The sequence below is a fragment of the Gavia stellata genome, chromosome 1 (assembly GCF_030936135.1).
Source record: "Gavia stellata isolate bGavSte3 chromosome 1, bGavSte3.hap2, whole genome shotgun sequence".
NCBI lineage: Eukaryota > Metazoa > Chordata > Aves > Gaviiformes > Gaviidae > Gavia > Gavia stellata.
In genome coordinates this window covers 129,721,607-129,743,144 of record NC_082594.1, presented here as the reverse complement: position 1 = coordinate 129,743,144, position 21,538 = coordinate 129,721,607, and the positions used below count along the sequence as shown (strand labels likewise).

The window sequence follows — 21,538 nt, the reverse complement described above, 5'->3', positions numbered from 1 at the left end:
ATGAGGAGTGGCTGAGGGAGCTGGGGTTGTTCAGTCTGGAGAAGAGGAGGCTGAGGGGAGACCTCATCGCTCTCTACAATTACCTGAAAGGAGGTTGCAGAGAGGTGGGTGTTGGTCTCTTCTCCCAAGTGACTAGTGATAGAACGAGAGGAAATGGCCTCAAGTTGTGCCAGGGGAGGTTTAGGCTGGATATTAGGAAAAAGTTCTTTACTGAGAGAGTGGTGAAACATTGGAACAGACTGCCCAGGGAGGTGGTGGAGTCACCATCCCTGGAGGTATTCCAGGAGCGTGTGGATGTGGCATTGTGGGATGTAGCTTGATGGACATGGTGCTGTGTGGTGTTGGGTGGGCTGGTTTTTGGTGTGTTGTGGTTTGTTGTTGTGTGGTTTTTTTGGTTTTTTGTTTTTTTTTTTTTAAGGTTGGACTTGATGATCTTACAGGTCTTTTCCAACCGTAGTGATTCTGTGTGATTCTTGCTAAGCTGCGGCCCTCGGCAGCTCCCCTCAGCAGCTCCCCTCAGCTGCCGACGCCATTTTTCACCCTCCCGGCCGCCCCTTCTTCCCTTTTCTTTCTGGCTTGTGACGTATCGGGTGTTCCTGGGGAACGCCTCTTTCGACACGCCGATTAATTGCTACGGAATCGGGATCCGTTTACGTCATAACCGCTCACCCTCGCGCTGGGACAACGGTCGGCACTGTCACGCGAGAGAACGGGAGAGCGCGGCCCTCGGCGGCGCATGCGCACGCGCCGCGGGGAGGCGATTCGGACGCGGGCGGAGGCGGGGGGGGGCGCGGGCGGAAGGAGCGTTGCCGAACTACATCTCCCAGCATGCCGCGGGGCCGGGCACCCGGAACCGACCGAGCCCTCAGGGCCGCGAGCGCTGGGGTGGAGGAGCGCGGCTGTCTCGCCCCGTTCTCCCCCGCAGGCTGTGGCCGCCGGGGAGCCGCCCGCCATGTCGACGGTTGCTGCCGCCAGCTGCGACGCCAAGGGCGCGGGGGAGGCGCGAGAAGAGAAGAAGCCGCTGAAGCCCTGCTGCGCCTGCCCCGAGACCAAGAAAGCGCGGGACGCCTGGTGAGGGCCCCCACCGCCTCGGGCGGCCCCGGGGTATTCCCCTTCGCAGGCTGGGCCTGTCGTTGGGCGGCTGCGGCGTTTTAACCGCCCGCCCGCCCGCTTCCGGCCTGTGTGCGCGGCCCGGCCCGGCCCCGGGGGACTTCCCTCCCTGCCCCGCCCGTTGCGGCCTTCTGGGAGTTTTTGCCCCTTGGCAACGTGCTGGGGTGATTTTGTGAGCCCACCCCGGAGCGAGGGTGCTGGAGCATCCGAGAGGGCTGGGAGAGGGAGGAGGGAGGGTGTGGAGGAGGGGGAAATGTCTTAAAAGGATGAATCAGAAATGAAGAGATTAATATCTAATAGCCCTAGTTTAAAACAGGTTTCAGAGATTAGCTTTTAATGCTGCTTACAAATCTTTGCTACCGTTGACTGACTGAAACAACAAGTACCAGCAGGTAGTAACACTTTTATTGTTTAATTGATTGTAAATGCTATTCTCTTAAATAAAATACCTTGGTTTTTAGGTCTCAGAGGATGACATTTCTCACACAGGTGCAAAATTTGACAAGGATGTATATAGCTGCATTTGGAACTGTAGCCCTAGTCACGATTATAGGATCTATCAAATAGCATGAAACGCACCCCCAAAATTGAGTGGCTTCGTCTATGACAGTAAACTACTTTTGTCTCGCAACCGAGCTGTCTTTTTTTACCTGACAGGTGGTACAGGTCGTTCGGTAGGTGACATGATACTGGACACTGTATTTTTGCCAAAGTTAGGGGTTGTGTGCCTAGTTACGTGGTAGAGTGAAGGTGAGTCCAGGGCCCTCTAAGAAAAGGGTGATAGGATGCAAGTCCCAGGTCAGATAGAGCTGCCGTGGGCAGCTAGCACACCTGTCCATACTTAATGTAATAAAACTTAAATGATGAGGAAAATAAGATATTTTAGTTATTCACAATTCAGTAGTTTCTTCCTTTGGCAGTAAGAATAGTGTAATGTGGCGGAGGAGGGCTGATCAGACCTGTGACCTGCGCTCTGCAGCGTGGTGGAGTCCCCACCTCTGGGGACAGGAAGCGTTCCGCAAGTCAATCAGAGAGCAAGTCTGAACTGCTTTTGTGGTATATGTGCTATACCAACGATGGCAGGCTCTTACCAGTGTTTGAATATGTATTAGACACTTGGATGGATGAGTAACTTCAAAAGTCACCATATGTGGTAAATCATCTTTTTAAGAGGAGCTGGACATTTTTTTTGCTTCAGGTTCCCTAAATACCTACTGAAGCTGGACTGAAGTGTCATTTACTGGTCAACCTATTCTGTATTGGTCTCTTAGTGGAGAAATGATGTTGCTTCCGTTACCGAATGATTTGAAACTGGTTGCTGACAAGATCAGCATACTTGAAGTGATGCGACAGCCTTGTGTTGCATAACAAATCCCGGTCTAGACTTGCCCAGAATAGACACTGGCCTGTTAATAGGACATTCTGTTACGCATCTCATCAAAGTTTTAAGTGCACCACTTCAGGCTTGGGCACCTTTTTGAGATAGTATTATACTTTCCAAAACAGCGTTAAAAGATCTCTGGAGCCTAATAGGGTTTTTTGATTGTCCCCAACAGCTTGTCAGTCCTGTGGCCCTGACTAACAGTAAGCTAACATTTTGTTGCTGAACCTTGGAAATATTTTTGTTTTGCAGCATCATTGAGAAGGGGGAAGAAAATTGTGGGCACCTAATTGAAGCTCACAAAGAGTGTATGAGAGCTCTGGGCTTCAAGATATGAGTGAGATGAGCAGGACTGTGGATATGGTGAGTATAATAGCCTTCAGGACCTCTACCTCTGAAGTGCCCTGGTATCTTAGCTGGTGTCTCCGGAAGGCCCAGGGTAGTGTTCATCATGGCAAAGGTGTCTTCGTACAGGAGGGGAGGCAAAATAATCCTCATTGATGCTAGAGGAAGTACTGCTGTCCTTGAGAGGGTGGTGAAGCCTTCTGGCAGCGTACAGCCTTTGTGAGTAGCTCTTTGGCAGTAGAGTACGGTTCTGCCTCTGTTGCCTTCTAATAGATCTGAACTTCAACTTAGGTTTCTAATGCTGGGGCAGCGTGGGGGTTGGTTTTTGTGGGATGTTGCTGGGACTTTTTTGTTGATTGTTGGCCTGTTCCTCAGTATCCAGTGGAAATCCATGTTTTGTGAAGCTGTTTTTCCTCTCTCTTCTAGATGATGTCTGTGGTGTGACTGTGTTCTGGAAAGCTGCAAAATAAATGATTTCTGCAAGTTACTTCAAAGAACAAATATAAACAAAGAATCTATTTATATAAAGAGTCTAATGATAGCCTGTGCGTCACATCTATGGCTTTTCCCCTGTTAGCTCTTGACCGCTGCTATAGAAAATGTATTTTTTCCTCTTAATAAAAGTCTGAAAATGACCAGCGGTCCTGACTTCTGTCTCTTTTTAAGAAATGCCAGTGCCCTCCTCCTTGAAAACGGTGTGCTGTAGGAATGGAGAGAATGAGAAAGGCCTGCTTACTCACCGCCATGAGAACATTAATTACTCTGGTGTTGCAGTTGAACAGATGGGCCCTCGGTGGGTTTTCCCGCTGATGCAAATGGAGAAACCGTGCTAGTAACAGTGCCCTGTTACTGCTTTCAGCAAAGTCGTGCTGACGCTTGTAGTGCCGTTTGCGATGGTAGGTGTAACTGTATTTGTACAAAGACAATGACAGCCCTAAATAAACTTTCCTTAGAGTCAAAACTGGATTTGCTTTCCCCTGTTGGAATTCTTCCAACTTTTTTTGAATAGCTTTACCCTAGGATTCAAGCTTCATTCTTTATAATGAAGAATAAAGTACTTTCCGTATCAAACTTGAATTCTTGAGCCAGTAGTTCTTCAAGGGAAGGGGAGCAGAGGACTACAGGTGTATGTACAGGTCATTTGCCTGAAAGAAAAGCTTTTTTTTTATGGCCAGTTTTTGTTGAGTTGGTCTTGTGCTGGGCGTGCATGGGCTTTTGTTTTCTGGCTTTTTTCTCACCTGTGTGACATGACAGTGGGAAGGTGATTGTGGCCTTTGATTCCTTCTAATCTAGAGCAAAAAAAGTGCAGTTTCTGGTTTGTTACATGTGTGGACTTTTTTGGCTTCACGCTGTGTCTCTGTGCAACCCTGACGTTGTTGTTCTTCCTTTGGTGAGTTGACTTTGTGTGAGATGGCATCGCTGATTACTTCCTCTCCTCCTGCTGAGTTTTCTTTTCAGAAATTGAAGATAGGAAATCTGTGCTTTGTCTTGGTTCTTCTCTTGGCTTTGATCCTGTTGGAGGGAGGGGTGCAGTCATCATTTCTCTGCCTACTGGGGCCTGCATGTTCTGAGCCAGCAATGAACAGGCTGTGAATGTTTTGTATGTGACACTTGGGATTGTCTCTGCCGAGACTCACGAGTTGTGTGAGGAGAGTTTAGACTCTGCTTTCGTGAATGTTTCATGAAGGTCCTGGAGTCTGAGGAAATGGACTCTAAAAATGCTTGCGGGGACAAGCCAGGCTGTTAGACTTAGCTTTACGCTGCTTGTCTACTCTCCTGGCCTGAGGTAAGAGTTGTGCTCATGTTGGCTTCCAGCCTAAGAGAAGAGACGCGGGTGTAGCTCTGGCAAAAAGCGTTCAAAGCAGCACTGTAGCTGGCTGGGGAGCGGGACCTGGTGCTCCTTTTGACATTTATTATTGCCTTGAGGTAAGAAACTTGAATAAGGTCATTTATTGTTGAATGAATGGGCTTGAACTGAAGAGAACGTTAAAGGGTGGATGAGCACCAGCTTTGTGGTAGCATGTCCGGTCTGGGTGAAACTGGAAATGGTGCCACACAGTTAAGAGGAGGGCAGTGGTCAAGTAAGAATGGAGTGCTATTTAAAGCAGGTCAAGAAAAGAAAAAAATGGGTCCTCATACAATTTTACACAAATTCCAGAAGCTTAAGAAATGGGACATCTAGGCCTGCATGAAGATAAAAGCTTGGTAGATATTTTAGAAAGCTTTTGGAAGATGATGAGTGGGATGCTGCCATACCTGTGTGCAACAGGTACAGAAAGGATACTGGAGAACTCTAAGCAACAGCGGAGAAATCACATTTCTTGCTGAGCAGCTTTATTTGTTACCGCAGGATTCCTGTGGAGCGGATTCAAGGCTTGATTTGGGGGTTATTGGCACTGTGTTGCTACTTAGCGATGGAGCTGGTGACAGGCACTGCCCTGCACAGGGTGTTTGGTGCACCTGCGAGGGCATGAAACGTGACTGAACTATAGAGCAGTACAACTAAAAACTTTGTCCCTTTGTGATTCACCATGAGCTTGCCTGGAGCAGGCTGTAGACCTTTCCCAAGAGTTGTAAATTGAATGTGATGTGAAACACCAGGTGGATATTTTGGAGCTACAGGCTTTATTAGAGTGTAAGTAACAGTTTTGCAGACTAATGCCAGCAATGCGCTCTATCATAAATCAAAAAGGAGATGTCTGATTATGCCCTCTCTGACTTTAAGCCACCAAGGTCTTAGTGTCCTCAACGCAGGTGATTGGACTAGTTTGCGGCTTATGGGATCAGTAGTGAACCTGTAGACTTCCTGAGGATGGGCAAAATAGCCAGTCGTTTAGCTGCTGTGAGATTTGGGACTGATAATCCCTCAGTGCGGTGCTGCTCTCAAGGACAGAGGATTTATTTCCCTAACATAGCGCAGGCTGCACCTGGATTGCACCATCGCATGGGTCTAAATATTAATGCTACAGGTTGAATTCATTGTAAGTGGGGAAGTCAGTGGAGTACCTGTTTACACACTACCAGTTTCGGTGCTGAAAAGCTTGACATCTATTTTTCTTCTTCACAGACTCATTTTGTTGTAATACCTATATGCCTTCTTCCAGGGAAGAGTCTTAATGCTGCTCAGGTGTTTTCTATGCACTTGCTCTCCTGATTCCAAATTGGTTTGGGCCTTGGTATCTCCCTTTTAACGCTTGTGTGGCTTTCCCCTTGAATCAGTATTGGCATTTGAACACTCATCTCAGATGAACCCCGGCATCCCTGGGTGGAAGGCATGTATTCTCATTCAAGGCAAGGCATGAAAATAAAATTTCTCTTTGGAAAATTAAGAGCTTTTTGAATTCTTGCTGGGTGGAAAACTGGAAGTGCTGTGAAGACAGTCTGTATGGCCACGGTACTCTCAAGGGAGAGAGGAAGATTTGAGCCTTGGTGGTTCAACCACTTTACAAATCTTCCTTTTAAAAAATGGCCTGAAAACACCTAAATTAATCTCTAGCCTGTGCTCAGAGATCTACCTTTTAAAAGGCCATATCATTCTCTCTACAACGTCACGTTCAGCCCCGGCAGAAAAGTTGTATAGTTTCTAACGAGAGCTTTGTGCTGTGACTGCTGTGGGTTGAAAGCTTCCTGTCTCCCTTCTGCAGGGAAGGCACAACAGACCATCCTCACCCGCCGCGCTGGCCCCAGCAGCACTGCCACGCCGGCACATGCCTCTGGGGTTACTGCAACGCCACTGTCCGTGTTCTGGAAGATGTCAGAGAAAGCACCTTCTTTGGGCTAACGAGTCCTTAACATTGTGTCCCAGAGTATTTTCTATCTCGGGAATTTACCTAACTGAGGAGGGAAATTAATAACCTTTTTTTTGGTCATTTTCTTTGATGTTGCCACAAACGTGTTTTGGTAGTACGGAAAGGTGGGAGAAATTGCAGTGTTGCTTCTCAGAATGCTTCCTCTAATGTAGTTCTACGTTGCTATTCATAGCAGTTCATTTTTGTCTCACAGATCTTACGTGAAGTATCCTTCCCGTAAGCATTCCCAATCTTGATATCCCAACTCCCCATTATATCAAATGTCAGCCTATCTGGGAAAGAGGGCCCCTTACAATAAGGATTTTTTTGCAGAGGCCTAAAGGTAGACAAGTTGTTGTCGGGATCATCTAGCAAGTACGTGGCAACGGTATGAAAAACAGAACTTGGCTCCCAAGATTTTTACTGTAGTGCTTTGGCTATGAGATCGTTCTTTCCTCTTTGCAGAGAAGGTCAAGAGAAATTAAGTTCTTCATTTCCCCATAGCTCTTGCAGCTGAGCCTCGTTCTGCTTCAGTCAGTAGGATTTACTTCTTCACTTAAATAAGGGACTGCTGGAGACAAGGTTCCCTGTTTTACTTCACCCTTAACAGAAAGCATCTTGCCAAGTGGATCGTACTCACCCCCTGCGCAAAGCTCAGTTTGTCTTGTTTCCTTCCCACATGGCAACCTGTCAAGATGGCACAGCCTTTGCTGCTCTTAGGAGTCGTACCTCTCCGTGTTGCACGTGGACTAATCATTGTAGAGATAAATTGTACTGTCCAAGACCACGACGAATTCTTTAAGGTTGCCATAAAGCATTGCTTCAGCCTTGCCCAGTAGACAGTGTTATTCCAGAGCACTGCTAGTAGAAGAGGCGATTAGTGTGTCTTTAAGTGAATGGTGCCAATGGGAATGGCATGTTAGGCAGGGCAGCTGCAAGCTCGGCCTGAAACACGACCACCCTTGAAACTCTATCTCTACTCCACTGACCCATGCAGGCTGACTTCATACTGTTGACTGACCGTACGGGTTGTGCCTGAAATGGAACTGCTTCCTGGCAGTTTGGGGCAGATCCTGCCTGTACGACTGATTAACGTGTTACTTGAAGCAGGGGAGAAATTGCATTTATGCATCTTTTCTGTGGCTGACCACGGAGGACTGAACTTGGCGAGTCCCTCTTGTGCCTGTGTCCCGGGTTACCTGAGTGGAAAGTGTTCGCTTTCCTCATTGTGCTAAATGAGGGCCTGGGGGGGCGGTCCGAATAGCTATAAAAAAAAGAAAATGTGAGATGATGTTTCCCAAGGACTTTTTCCAACAGAGCCTGTTATCTGTGGGGTGGGAGAATCCTCCCTCAACTAGGATTTCCCCACAAAACCCACGTCCATGTGTTACACTCCCAAACTTTTATGCAGGATAATCCCTTCTGCACTAGATAAAGCTGGGTCCCAACGGCTCATTTACTCTAGCTTTATACCTTGTAATCACAACTGCCTGCCCACGCAGAGCTTTACCTCGTGCCCCTTGGTCTAAAACACCCCATGAGATGGAGCTGCCTGGCGCAGGGGGAGGCTGTGCTGCAGTGCCTGGAAAGCTTTTCCCGAGAACCAACCTCTCTTCTTTTGCTAAGTCCCTGCCACCGCTACGAGCCACAGTGGGAGAAGGGGATGACCTTTCTCCTTTTTTGTGCTGGGTGAAAGTCATTCTTTTGCAGGAGCGCAGCGTGGTGCGGAGCCCCGTGTGTGGCTGGAGCTCACCATGATAAGCTGGTTGTTTTCCCCTCTCCTTTCCTCTCCTGGTGCTGCACCGGGCTTATCTGGGCGCCTGAGTTATGTTAAGTAGCGGGTGCGTGCCTGCTCTCTGTTCTCCTCGCTGCTTTTGCTCCTTGGATTTCAATTCCAAACATGGTTATCCATTTGGGGTCTCTCTCCTTTCCGCTGCCAAGTGATACACATTCCACATTCAACACCAGCTCCCTCCGCTGCTCTCTCACAGTCGCTATTTCCAGTGCCAGAGGGCTGGGGAGAGAGGCAGTGCAAGGAGATCTCTGTCCCGTCTGCGAGTTTTCCAGCTAATGGCCTCTACTCTTTCTCTGACTGAGCTCTTTTGGCCTCGTATTGACCAGCTTCTTTTCTCACTGGTGTGGCTAAGGAGAGGGCCAGCAGCTGGTTTGTGAGCCACGAAGAGGAGAAATGAGCAAAACCGTTTGGCGGCACTTTAACATGTCGCTCTGAAGCACACTGCTGTGGGACCAGCTGGCGCTCAAGAGGAGGAGGAACAGCAGCTACCCAGCAGCTCTGGTTTCAGACCTCTGCAGCACCCTTTGTGTATGACAACTCGTTTTGAGCGCAGGACAGCCGGGGAGGGTGGGGAGTGGGGAAGGATGAGCTCAAGCAGCCTCTCTTGGGACCAGGCTGTTCTCCGGCCTCCGGTGTGCGATGCCTGGAAGGAAATTATGGAGGGAGCAGCCTACCAGCTGGCCAGCTGCATTGTCCTCCTGGGTTACATGGGGGGAAGTGGCATCTTTGGGTCCCTCTATATCTTTGGCCTCCTGGCCCCAGGCTACTTCTGCTACGCTCTGTGGGGCTGGCTGAGCGCCTGCGGGCTGGATGTCTTCGTCTGGAACATCCTGCTCGTCCTCATCTGCTTGCTTCAGCTGGCTCACCTGGCTTACCGGCTCCGCAGAAACACCATCCCAGAAGAGTTTGACCTTCTCTACAAGACCATGTACCTGCCCTTGCAGGTGCCCCTGGAAGTCTACAAAGAAATTGTGAAGTGCTGTGAAGAGCAAGTCCAGTCGCTAGTAAGAGACCAGAATTACGCGGTGGAGGGTAAGACGCCCATCGACCGCCTCTCGTTGCTGCTGTCTGGCAGGTAAAGGCTCTCCTGTTTCTGAACAAAGTCTGACAGCAAAGCTTTGTGGCTTATGTTGTATTTCACCCTCTGTAGAAGCTGGGGTGGTGATTGTTTCCTTCCTCTGAAAGGGCTCTGAGATATGCATCTGTTTGTTGGGGAGGGGGGTAATTTACTTTTGATGTTGTTTTTGTTTCCTTTTGTTTTTCTAAATGAGAATATTTCAGGGAACAGTTTGCAGAATCAAGCTATGTGCAATGAAGCAGCCAGCTCAGCCTTGCTTGTGATACTGTTGGGGGACGCTTACCTCTTTCTCTGTCATTTTAAAGTGATCTTATTTCTGATGGGAGCAGTCCAGCTGCGAGAGAGTGTTTCTCAAGGCAGGAAGGTGGTGTGTCTGGACCTGTGGCCTCTGGGGGTACCAGACATACCTCTGTGATGTGAATTGCCATGCACTGAGTATGCTGAGTTAGGAGTCCTCATTTCACCTGCTCCCCTTAGCCAGCAGAGTTCAGGCAGAGGTTCCACCCCTGTTCCCAAAACCCCAGCCCTCACAGCTCCAAAATTTTTCACTTTGAGGGTCGTTTTGCCAAAAGAAAGAGAGGTCTCCTGTGGTGGATCCCACCTCATCAGGCCTATGTCTTTCCCTTGTGCTCTCATGCATTCATGATGTTCCTTCCTCTGGACCACCGAGGAGGACCTCAGGGTCTTCTAGATAGTCGCACTGGGGATTTGATTATCGAGTGAACTGTGCTGATGAAGCACTGGCATTTGTTCACCTGAGATCCTGTGTCATGCCTTTATGAACATATCTCTTAATGACTTGCAAAATCCAAATGCAAGGCAAACAGTAACGACACTGGCTTCCCAGCTGCTGCCAGGTGCTTGGCACTAATGTCAAGTCAGAGTGGGAGAGGAAGGAGATCTGTTAATGGGAGCAACGCTCAGCTGTAAGAGGTGTGTCTCACAAGGATTTTATTTTGGGAAGACAAACCCAGCATCACCTGGAGCTCATGTTTTACTGTGGTGGTCCATCCTCTCTGGTGAGGGTGAGGGGGTGTGTAAAGAAGAAGGGTCGTCCTTCCTTTTTTTTTTTGGTGTTTGTCCCTTTTCTAGGATGTATTAAGAGCATCCTGAGACAACTGACCAGTGCTGAATGGCAAAGCACGGGGAGGAAATTGGGTACATGCATTTCCATTAGGTGTCTTTCCCCTTACCAAAAGTCTGTGCTGAGCAGCTTGCTCTGAAGTTTACCATATCTGCAAATAATGTTAGCAGGGAAGAGTCTGTGCTTTCTTGCCCTGCACTAGATAATCTGATGCTGCTCTGTGGGCATGAAAGTGCTGCAATGGACAGTAAGCCAGTGCTGGTGGGATAGTTGTTCTGCTCTCTTTTGCAGTGGGAAGTATGTGTCTTGGCTGGTGTAGGATGATCTATGGAGGTGGAGTTGGGTTTGCATTTCCTGGTACCCACTCTATTGCCTTGTGAGGACCTTGCTGACCCAGCAGAGCATTGCTACTGTTATGGTGGCCCCCCCTTAAACTGAACAATAGCAAGACAAGGGGGGCTTGGAAATGTGGAATGGAATGTGCCTGGATCAGGAAACCTGCCTTGTGATCCCTGACCCTTTCAGGCAGCACTCCCAGCTGACTGGAAGTCAACAGTGAACTGAGCCTTGTAACTCCTGAAAGCTAGAATTGCCTTTGTGCATCGTACAACGGGGGAATGTGGTGGCAGGGAGGCAAGAGGCCCCAAATCTGGTGGTGCAGAGCTACAAACAGAGCTTCAGGGTGCCCTGCCATTGCACCAGGCCTGTGCAGCTCTCCTTCTGTGCACCCACAGCCGAGCTGGGTGCAAGTTCGACCCAGACATTGATAGGCAATTGTAGCAAAAGTAGGGGAAAGGAATACTTGGAAGGCAAAGAAGCCAAGAGAGATTGAATGGTAATGTGCAGCAAACTATGAGCTCACAGCGTGTTGTGTCAGGAACGATGGCCAATGTGATTTTGGGGGGTTCTGGGTGTAGCAGCTTCCCAGCATCGAGGTTGGGAATGCCCTCATGCAACTCTGAGGACAGGAAAAGGTACAAGTACAAAGAGCCACAGGCTGGCTTAGAAGTACCTGAAAAGCAGCAGCAGTCTTGCGGGCTGAGAAGTCCTGGTTTAGGACCAAGCATTGCACCTGTGAGGGCTGGCTTTGTAGAAGGAAACAGAAAGCAGATGGAACATGGAGAAGTGGCAGCAAATATTGTATCCCACAGAGAAAGGGGGGACAGCCCCATAGACCGGAGCATTTGCAGCTGTCCCGGAGAGGGTATGAGACACGGGTGAGATGGGGAGAAGTTCTTTCCTCCCTGGTGGGACCGGTGGCCTGCACGTTGTGTGAGCTGATCAGGTTTGTGTGACATCTATTTTGCGGCCTAAGCCTGTGCGCCTCACCTGTCCTCTCTGCAGGGTCCGAGTGAGCCAGGACGGACAATTCCTTCACTACGTCTTTCCGTACCAGTTCCTGGACTCTCCAGAATGGGAGTCGCTGCGACCCTCCGAGGAAGGAACTTTCCAGGTAACCCCACACGGCCCCGCAGCAGCCCGGCTTCGCTCCTTGCCGCTTTGTTGCGTGCCTGAGCAGGGGACAGAGAGGGCTCTTTATGCTATTCAAAGCTAACCAGGAATACCTTCCTCCCTGTCCGCATGGTTTAGCCAGCACAGGATGGTGCTATCAGCCGTGTTATCTTTTTTTCTGCCTCCTCTGAGGGTGGAGCATGGTGCCCCTTCCAATTTAGCAGAGGCAAGGTATCGGATTGCTGGCTCACTTCCATTACAGTCCTCCCTTGTACCGGCATTGATGCATTGTCCCTGCACGCTGCTAGCAGGGTGCATCGTTCCAGCATCAGGATGGCAGCCACGGCAATATGTGGCAGTGATGTAAATCCATAAATATCCTGTTCCTCACAGAAGTTTCTGAGGGTGATGTGTTTGGGGTGGAGAAGCAGAAAGGATGATTCACACCCGAATATGGTTCTTTCTGAGCAGAAGAATCCTTTGCTGGGAGGCCAGACCAGTTCTTACTTGCAATAACTGAAAGGATTTTGCTGTTGCTGTCAACACCACAGTATTGTTTGGCTTTTCTTCTGGAGGAGATTACTCAAGCCTGCGTCGCTCTGCCTTTAACTCACATCCCAGGACAGGCTGATCCCTGTCAGGATGTCAATCTAGAATATGTCAGTTAGGGCATATGAGGAGGGATTTTGTTAATCCCTTGGGAGTGTGGGACAGTCATGAGGGAATGATGATGCTTTCCCATGAGGGCAGCCACATTCAGACTTGGTTTAACCAGGGCAGGTCTCTGAATCTGCTTTCCTTGGGTCTGAATTTGACCCACGTACTGCGGTGAAAGGGTTGTGGCGGTTGCTCCTGAAAGCTATGCCATCGCCACTGATTACGGTCTTGCAAGAACAGTTGCAGGGAATGCCTGACCGTGTGTCTGTGGCACAGGGCTACAGCTCCTGAGCAGAAATAGGGATGTCGGGCCAAGACTGTGAGGGTAACAACAGCGTGGCTGTGCTAGGGGTAGGGGTATCTCATGTTTTGCACAGGGCTTCAACCTGGCAGCAGATTGCTGCTAGCTCCTGGATTGTATTTGCCTAAGAGTCGAGCAGAGAGAACGACAGCTGCCCAGTGCTCCTGGTGGGGAAATATTCCCTCTAAGGCAGGAAACGGCCGTCCTGATGGCATGCAACCTGCAAAGGCGTCTGCAGCATTTTCTGAGCAAATTACTGTGGACCTGAATGTTTCCAAAACACCTGAGTGTCTTTATCTGTGTCCAAACCGCCTGAGTGTCTTTATCTGTGGTGCGTGAGACAGCTCGGGAGCAAGCTGGTGCCAGGCTGCACCAGCCCTGCCAGCCCCACGCTCTTGGCCCCTCTCCTGCTCTGTGAGAGATGGCTGGTCAGGGAGCTCGGCTGTGCCTGGCACCGGGATGGGGAGGTGGAGTCCTAGGTGGGGAAAGGCTGCAGTCATGTGCTGGAAATGCTTAAAACCCACATCTGCTTCCTGAGGAGCATGAAGAAGTAGCAGATTGTGCGAGACTGGCATCCAGCAGGTGAGACTTGACAGGTCCATCTTCCTGGCAGGACATTACACTTGATGGCCGTGCTTAGCCATGGTGATGTGCTGCTTTTGGCAACTGTTTAACTCACCGGTCACTCTTACTTGAGTAGTTAACAAAACTCTGTGGCATCTCTCAACTTCATTCCCAGCATCACAATCATTTGGTTAAAAAAACGCACATTTGACTCTGGGACTTTGCTGGAGGAGGGCATGGAAGGTCTTCCTTGCCCAAGTTTTCCCCACGGCTCTCTGGATTGAGCAGTTTCAATACTGAGCCCACTGAAAAATGGCAGAAGCGTGATCCAGTCTATAAGGAGAGCCATTTTCCTTGAGCGTTCTGCTTTGGCTGTGTCTTCTTCCCACAGAACTGCTGCCTCCCAGTGCCTGAAGGAGTTGGGTTTCAGGGCTGGCACTTTCCTCCAGAGGCTGAATTATGGGCTCTGCTGACGCTGGAGCACTTGGGAGGTTTCATGATTGAAATCTGTCCTGCTGCTCTGGTTAGGAGGCAATTTTCTTATTACATCTCAATCCCTCACAAGCAGCGGAGGCTTTTGATCGCTGTGCCAGGAATTGGTTAGGAAAATGAGATTCTGGTCATTTCAGTTTCCGTGTGACCCTTCCTCCCGCTCACTTCGGCCTGGGAAAGTTCTCAGGTTTTATCTCCTATATTTCTTTCATAAGGCAGCTGCTTGCACGGTAATGGCATTAAATATCAAACCCAAGGACACACACATGCAGCCAAGCCATGTTCAGCTTCCCAGTGGCCCTCTGCCATGGTGGCTGGCCAAGGAGACCCCTGGATAGAGTGAAAGGGAGCCCCCGGGATATTTTGGCTCCAGCACTTGTTCACATGCCAGTGTCTTCATTACACTCGGATGTTCTTCTTTGGCCCAAGGCAGCTTCACCCTTCCTGTGTTTCTTACCTTTTATTATTATTAAATTTACATATTACAATATACACTCATGTATTGTATAATGTTTTTTATTATTAATAGTCTGGTCTTGCAGCTAGGGGGAAAAATGGCTCTGTTCGCATTGGCAAAACCCAAAGCAAAACAAAATTTCTCTAAAACCAACCCAGTAAAACCTCGAGTGAGTGCCCTACCTACACACAAACACAGTAAATCCCTTTTATTTCTTCTCTTGCTGAGCTGTGCCGTGCATCCTTCAAGGCCGTTCAGCCCTACAGCGCCTGGCAGACCTGACGAGACAGGATGTCCCTCTGGCGCAGGGTGACCAGGCAAGCCTTCCAGGTGGCCCTTCCCATACCCAGGGTCTTCTTGGAGCAGGGGGTGTGCGACCCAGCGGCAGGACAGGGTGGCAGCCTGCTGCAGGGCTACCCACTGGTGACTTGGGCCAGCTGGGCACACAGAAACACTTCCCTTCATAACGTTTCTATAGAGGGATAAGGCCATCTGTGCGACCTCGCTCATTTGAGCTACATCGCTCGGGTGTCAACAGGAGCATGGTCTGAAAGTGAGAGGGTGAAACGTAGCTAGTCATGTGGCTACATTAAGCAAGGGCGCGCTGATAATTGCATAGGAACCTGGTCTCTGGTTCCTTGGGGAGAGAAAGCAGAGGCGGGTAAGGATTTATCCGATTATATGGTTTGGGCGATCTGGCTCTCCAGCCCCGCTGTCTCCAAGGAGAGCAGGCATCAAAGGGGCTGGGGTCCTTCACTGGAGAGAATCACGCAGCCCCAAGGCAAGTGACCCCTACTTGTGTGGTAGGGCTTACTCTGCTCCCTCCCTGCCCCACAGGTCACGCTGACAGCCGAGACTGACTGCAGCTTCATCACCTGGCCGAGGAAGAAGCTGTATCTCCTCCTGAGGAAGGACCGCTATGTTGCCCGGCTCTTCTCCTCCCACCTGGGCTACGACATCTCAGAGAAGCTCTACTCCCTCAACGAGAAGCTCTTCGCCAAGTTTGGGCTTCGCTTCGACATCCGCTTGCCCAGCCTCTACCACGTCCTCGGGCCAGCCTCCTCTGAGGGGGAGCCAGAGGACTGCGAGGAGCCACCACCTGCTTCTGGCCAGGCTGGTGCCTCCGAGGCACCTCCGCAGCCACCACTGCCACCAGCTCCGCGCTCCCGGGCATCCCGGCCTGACAGTGACCTGCTGGGTGAGGACTCCACCAGTCTTGTCTTGGAAGATTTTGCTGAGTTGCCGGGGTCTTTTATGGACTATGTGAGCGAAGGGGAGTATATGAAGTGAGGGCACTCCTGGCACGGGCACGCCTCACCCTGTGTGGGACCCCCGCGTAAGTACCCGCTTGTGGAAGCAAGTCCTTCCCGCGATGCAACTGCCCAGGCAGAGCGGCGGCCCCCAGCCTCTCACCCTCATTTGCCACGGGTTTGCTCCTCCGCAGCGTTTTTTTGCCTGCTGCGCCAAGGAATCCCGGGAGGTGGGCTCCAGCTGTGTGATTTTCTTAAGGAAAAGCAGCAGGGTGAAGGCTCTACTCTGGGCACCAGCCGCACTGTGGGATGAAGGGACAGTAGCTCAGCCGTAGGAAGCTCTTCCCTGCCCTGTCCTCTCTCCATCCCTCAGGGGAGGCAGAGAAACTGGAACAGTGTCCAGGCTGGTGGGTGGTACAGTGGTGCCTGCAGAGACCCCACAGGGCTTGACCTGGCTCACCATGAGGTGGAGCTGTGCCTGGAGATAAGCCAGTATTGGGCTGAGGAAGGCACCTGCATGTGAGAGAGCAGACAACCCAGGAGATGCTGACAGGGTTAGAAACAGCTCCAGGGTTTACAGCAGATTGATAGTGCGGAGTTGCTGTAGACTTTGCAAGTGCTCAATCTGGGCAGGGGAAGAAAGCTCAGAGTCCTTCCTCCCCGTGCCCACCACAGCTCATCCCAGCATTTGCTCTGTCCTCCTTTTTGCTGCTGAGCTTCAGCTCAGCCAGATCAGCAAGGTATTGAAAAGACTGCCCTGTGTGGTATAGCTCTTGCCTCCACGAGCCCTGGGTGGATTGACAAGCTAAACATTGTTTTAACACACCCTAAACGCTGCTTTCCAGTGAGTGGGAATGAGATGCTTTCTTCCAAAATGCCAACTCTTTACTCTGCAAGGGAAAAATTCCCGGGCCTGGTGGATATTGGGGCAGAGGAGTAATGCAGGCCAACAGAAATAGACGGGAGGGTGACTCGTGCTTGAAATTCAGATCCAAGTGGCCAAGAGAGAAATTCCGCACTGAGCTACTTTTAGCCAGCTGCCGCATGCCAGCTGCTGCACGCCAGCTGCAGACCCCAAAATGTGCATTCCTGCCACTGCCACATAATAGCTGCTTTCTGGCATCCGGCTGCCAGACACCAAGCCTGGGACTGGGGTTTCTGTCCTAGAAGCGACCACTGTGTGTGTCCCAGTCGGGTCTGCGTGACAGGGAGGAAGTTGCAGGGCTGGGCTGCGGCTGGGGAGACCATCTTCCAGGAGGCATCCTTGAACATGCTGCACTATTGCACCCTGGTCTTCCCTGTGCCCTACTTCTGGGCTGCAAATGCTTGGGCTGTGGACTCACTGGCAGGGAGCATGAAGCAGGACACAGTGACTCCTGGCACGAGCCCTGACAAGTCTGCAGTAATCTTCCCTGCCCTGTGGTGCTGGTGCACAAGCCTCACCGCTGTGACAGCAAGGGGACCATCCCTCCTAGGTGCTCTAAATGAAAAGACTGTCTGGGTCAGACAGCACTTGCTATTTGCAGTAGGCCTCTGGTGGAAAAGACCTTTTTTGCTGTCTGATCCAGTTGCTGTTCTTAGTTTTTTGAAAACAGTAGAACTGGAAGATCTTCCTGTTTTGTACAGTTCTGCTCTGAGTTGAGTCACGTGCCTGTTCCTGTACTGCTTCCACGCCTCCAAACTTAAAATCTGGGATATGAAGAAACTTGCCAAGGAAGGAACAAGTGTATTTGGATTTGCTTGAATCAGATAAAAAGTCAGCAAGAGTTTTGCTTAGGTTTTTTTTTTTTTTTAAAAAAAAAGAGTGAGAGAGAAGAAAGAAGAAAAAAATCTGTATTTGTTTTCTAGCTTAAAATCCTAGGAATGTGAAGTCCCTGGTTTTGCTGGTAGACTGCTGGAGATAAGAATTTGCAGCTTTTTCAGTCCTTACTTGGAGAGGCAGGAACACTGAATCATTTATGAGACAGCCATCCTCCTAACTGTGAGGCATGTCTGTTGAATAAATGCAATCAAAAATGAATGCAGTTAGTGTTGTAAACACGGTGAAGTCACTTGGTCTATGCTTTGCTTGTATTTTGTCTTCTCAGCAGAAGGATACCCATTCTCAGGTCATTGGCAGAATTCTCCTGATTGTTCAAGCTCAATAAAATCAGAATTTCAAACGCAATTATGCAGGGAAGGAGGCAAGGCTTTTTTTGAACTGTTTCCACCTGTTTTTTGTAATGAGTCAATACTGTGAACATACACACAAGAGGTGTGCGTGTATGCGTGTGTTGGGGAAAGCTTGTGCTACACAGCACAAAGCTGTTCTTTCTTTCACACAATCCTTTTAAAACGTGTTGGAAGCTGGAAGCTTTTGTCTTTCTAGATGTTGTGAATGAGGCAGGATCAAAGTGTGCTGATACTTGCAGCAGAGACCTGCGATAAAAGCCCACGTGGTTCAGAGGCCGGTATTTGGGGTGGGAGAGGAGGATGATCATCCTTGTCTGTCAGTCTGGAGACAATAGCCAGTGTGGTATTTTAATTTCTAAGGTACTTAGACAAGGAAACACAAACTCTGTTTAGTGTGTCCATAACAGTGGAACGACCGCTTCCCTGTTACTCTGCTCACCACTTGGGTATGCTAATCACATCATATTCCAGTGCACAAGAGCAACTGTCACATCTGGACAGTATTCCACAGCGACTTGAGTGCCTAACCGCAAAAACTAGTGATGCAGAGGGGCTGCAGTTTTCCCTTCTGGCCAGGCACTTGTCACAGCTCAGCAGATGATCTGAGCAGGTCTGCCAAGGCCCAGGGAAAGCACTTTCATAACTTTTCCTTTAGAAGTGGTGAAAACATCCATAGTAAACAGGGTTATTCCCTGCAGTGTCATTGTTCGAAGTAAGTGATAGCTGTGGTGCCAAAGGTCAGAGCTCCCTTAGGGCTTTCCCCAGGTCTGTGCTCTCATATCCTTCCCCTACAACTTCCAACCTGGGTAATCACCTTCCAGCTCTCTAAATTCCCCATGCTGAAGTGCTTCTGTGGATCACGTTCCTTTTCAGTTTGCGTCACTGCAACGTCCACCTTGCTACGCCACAGCGCAGGAGGCAATTCTTGAATGGCCAAAGTGCTGCGAAGATCATGCTGAACAAAATATTCCTGGGACATATATTGGCCTACTATTCTTATCATCTAGTTCCTTGAAAGAGTTTCTAATCTGCTTACAAGCAAGACAGACTACCCTATCCTACTGATGAGCGCATTCTTTCTCTGAGGAGGAGAGAGATTGCAGTAACTTGCAGGCTGCCTGTTTAAAAGAGGCAGGTTCAAAACTTGCTTTAACAGTACTGCTGTATAGTTCAATGCTCCATAGCAAACTAAGCTTTATTCCTTGCATGAAAATTCAAACAACCAAAAGCCACCTGCTTTTTCCCCCCTTTCATGTCACATTTGCTCTAGTTCATTGCTGTCAAGTGCTTGCAAGATGTGGAGCTGCTGCTACTTAGTTTTTTACAGTTACATCTGGGAGCTGGCTTTCTGTCTGGTGGGTGAGCTGGATGGATGCATGCTTGATGGCCTGTGGCTTGGTAGCTAAGTTAAGTAGGAATTGGTTTATACCCGCTTTGAGAGCAACATCAAAGGAGCTGTGGGCTTTTAACTGATACTACAGAAGGTGCTTTGGAGGGGTTTGTTCTTGCTGCCTCAGGGTGGGTGGGTGGGTAACTCCATTTTCTGAATTATCACATGTTAAACAATTGCATAGTTGTGCATGCTAATTTAGGAGGGGAGGGGAGAAGGACAGGTAATGGTGAGCTCCATGAGGTTTGTGTCTTAGAAAAGTTTAGAAGTAAAAATTATTCCTGTAATAATAATGGTGCTCTCTTTCTTTCTCTCTCCTCTCTCTCCCACTGCTCTCGTTTTCCTCCTGCAGCCTCTGGAAACCTTCACCGGAGTTCTCCGCACCCTCTCTGCAAAGGACGAGCCCCTCTGGCTCCCACTCAGACCCCCGAACTCTAGGGAACAACAGGCTGTTTTGATCCAGAAGCCCCTCCAAGGGAGCGTATGCTCACACAAGTTTCTGACCAGAGAGACACTCTTTAGCAAGCACTGAGACGTCTGCCTGCAGACATGTACACTCAGGAGCACGTGAAGCACACGCGTGAGACTGCAGTGTGACACTCCAGCACCTCCCACCGCACGGTTGTTCACCAGAGCTGCCTGCCCCAGTGTGCTTCCCCGGTTTGTTTTCTAGCCCTGCCTCTCTGAGGTTTGTCGGCAGCTCTGATACCAAGGTACACCGATATCGCTGCAAGTGTTACCAGCCTACTCGCAGAATCTGTGTTCCCTTTGATTTAATGATTCCCATTAAAGTCAGAGATGAAACTATTGGTGTTTGAGGATTTGGAGAGGGAGATAATACCATTTGAAAGGCTTGAGGTGATCTCAAGGCAAGGAGGGGAAAGGACAGGGGAAAATGGGCTGCCTGATGGCTTTGGTAGTGGGCTTGCAATGGAGAGCATGATATGGAGATTTGATATCCTGCATCTCACTGGGCATCTACTCTAGTAAGACCAGAAATTACTTTTCCAGGGGTTAGGATTTCTCATTTATGACAAGCACCACTTCTCAAAGAAGTTACCGACTTCTGGTGAAAGGTCAGTTGTTTGAGTTGATTCATTTGGAATAAGAAAGGGGAGGAACTGGGACTGGGGGCAGGTGTAGGCAAGAAGCAGAGCCTGAACCCTTCTTTCTTTTTGTGCTCAATGTGCACACACTGCATGAAGAAATGAGTGAGTACAAAACATCTCTGGGGAGAGCAGCCACTGGCAGGAAGAAGTGCAATATCTTAGATGAAAATAGTGTGGAGATGGAAGGCCTCTTCCAAGTGGAGCTGCAACAGGCTTTGGCTGATGAGCTTCCCCAGCCATTTCCTCTGTCAGGGAATTGGAGATGGCAGTACTGGCAGATGAACCCTCTGTCCCACAGAGCCTGGTGCAACCAAGCTGGGCGGTGAGGGTAGGAGCCTTTCCAGGGCAGATATCCAGGGAAGGAGTGAGGAGTATCAGTCTCAGGGCGTTCTTCAGTGCCTCTTGGCACAGACATGCAGGGGCATGGCCATTCTGCGTGTGGGGCTGGCTTTGTGTCAGCCCCAGGCTGGTGGAGGCAGCCCTACCTGCCTTGCGCTGCTCACACAGGGGCTGTGGCCCAGAGACCTGTTTGGCGTGTCTCGCAAGTCTCAGCTGGGCGAGCCCTCCGGATCTGGCACTCTTGCTGAGGTCTGGAGAGGCCTCTGAAGTGGTGGGTATGTGGGATCCATGGCACACACTGCTCCTTGCGCTGTTCCCCTTTGCTGTCACCCCAGGGCAGGAGAACGGGGCTGCCCCAGGCCTGGGGATAATCCTGCTAATGGTTGTCACCACGGTCTGTTGCTGCATTCTTGCTTCAGCCTGACCTCATTGCCTTCACAGCTAGGAAATGTCTCCAGAAAAATAACACGAGAGCTGCTGGGGTCCCTTCTGCAAAGGCACCGAAATGCAGAATGAAACTGCGTCCGTTGTGCTGCTTTATATACCTCCCTGAAGTAGTGGACCGGGGTGGGCTGAATTATACACTGCCCTTCACAGGTGCCTGCTGAGGTTATACTCCAGTCTTCAACAAGATGCTCCCTGGAAACTCTTCAGTCATGGCACGAACTAACTTGGATCTCTGTCAGGTTGTCAGAGCCTAGCTCTAACCCCCTCCTGAGTGTATGCTGGAGATGGTGTTTGTTAGCTGGCCTTCCAAACAACCACATGGCAGGG

General features: G+C 49.8%; 2 protein-coding genes across 5 annotated transcripts; both read left to right on the top strand.

Moving 5' to 3' along the window:
* The first annotated feature begins 902 nt into the window (after window positions 1–902).
* LOC104257480 (cytochrome c oxidase copper chaperone) lies at window positions 903–3,471 on the top strand. Its single transcript, XM_059823075.1, has 3 exons — window positions 903–1,071; window positions 2,744–2,854; window positions 3,263–3,471. The coding sequence occupies exons 1-2, from the start codon at window positions 953–955 to the stop codon at window positions 2,826–2,828; spliced, it is 204 nt and encodes a 67-aa protein (XP_059679058.1). The 5' UTR covers window positions 903–952; the 3' UTR covers window positions 2,829–2,854; window positions 3,263–3,471.
* Window positions 3,472–8,597: 5,126 nt separating this feature from the next.
* Window positions 8,598–20,123, top strand: POPDC2 (popeye domain containing 2). 4 transcript variants are annotated; one of them, XM_059820651.1, is made up of 4 exons: window positions 8,598–9,494; window positions 11,926–12,034; window positions 15,342–15,702; window positions 19,669–20,123. In XM_059820651.1, the coding sequence occupies exons 1-4, from the start codon at window positions 8,950–8,952 to the stop codon at window positions 19,752–19,754; spliced, it is 1,101 nt and encodes a 366-aa protein (XP_059676634.1). In that variant the 5' UTR covers window positions 8,598–8,949; the 3' UTR covers window positions 19,755–20,123. The 4 variants fall into 4 exon arrangements, with proteins under 4 accessions (XP_059676634.1, XP_059676623.1, XP_059676630.1 ...); XM_059820640.1 differs by having other exon boundaries at window positions 15,342–15,775; window positions 19,667–20,123; XM_059820647.1 differs by having other exon boundaries at window positions 15,342–15,840; window positions 19,669–19,709.
* Window positions 20,124–21,538: the final 1,415 nt, after the last annotated feature.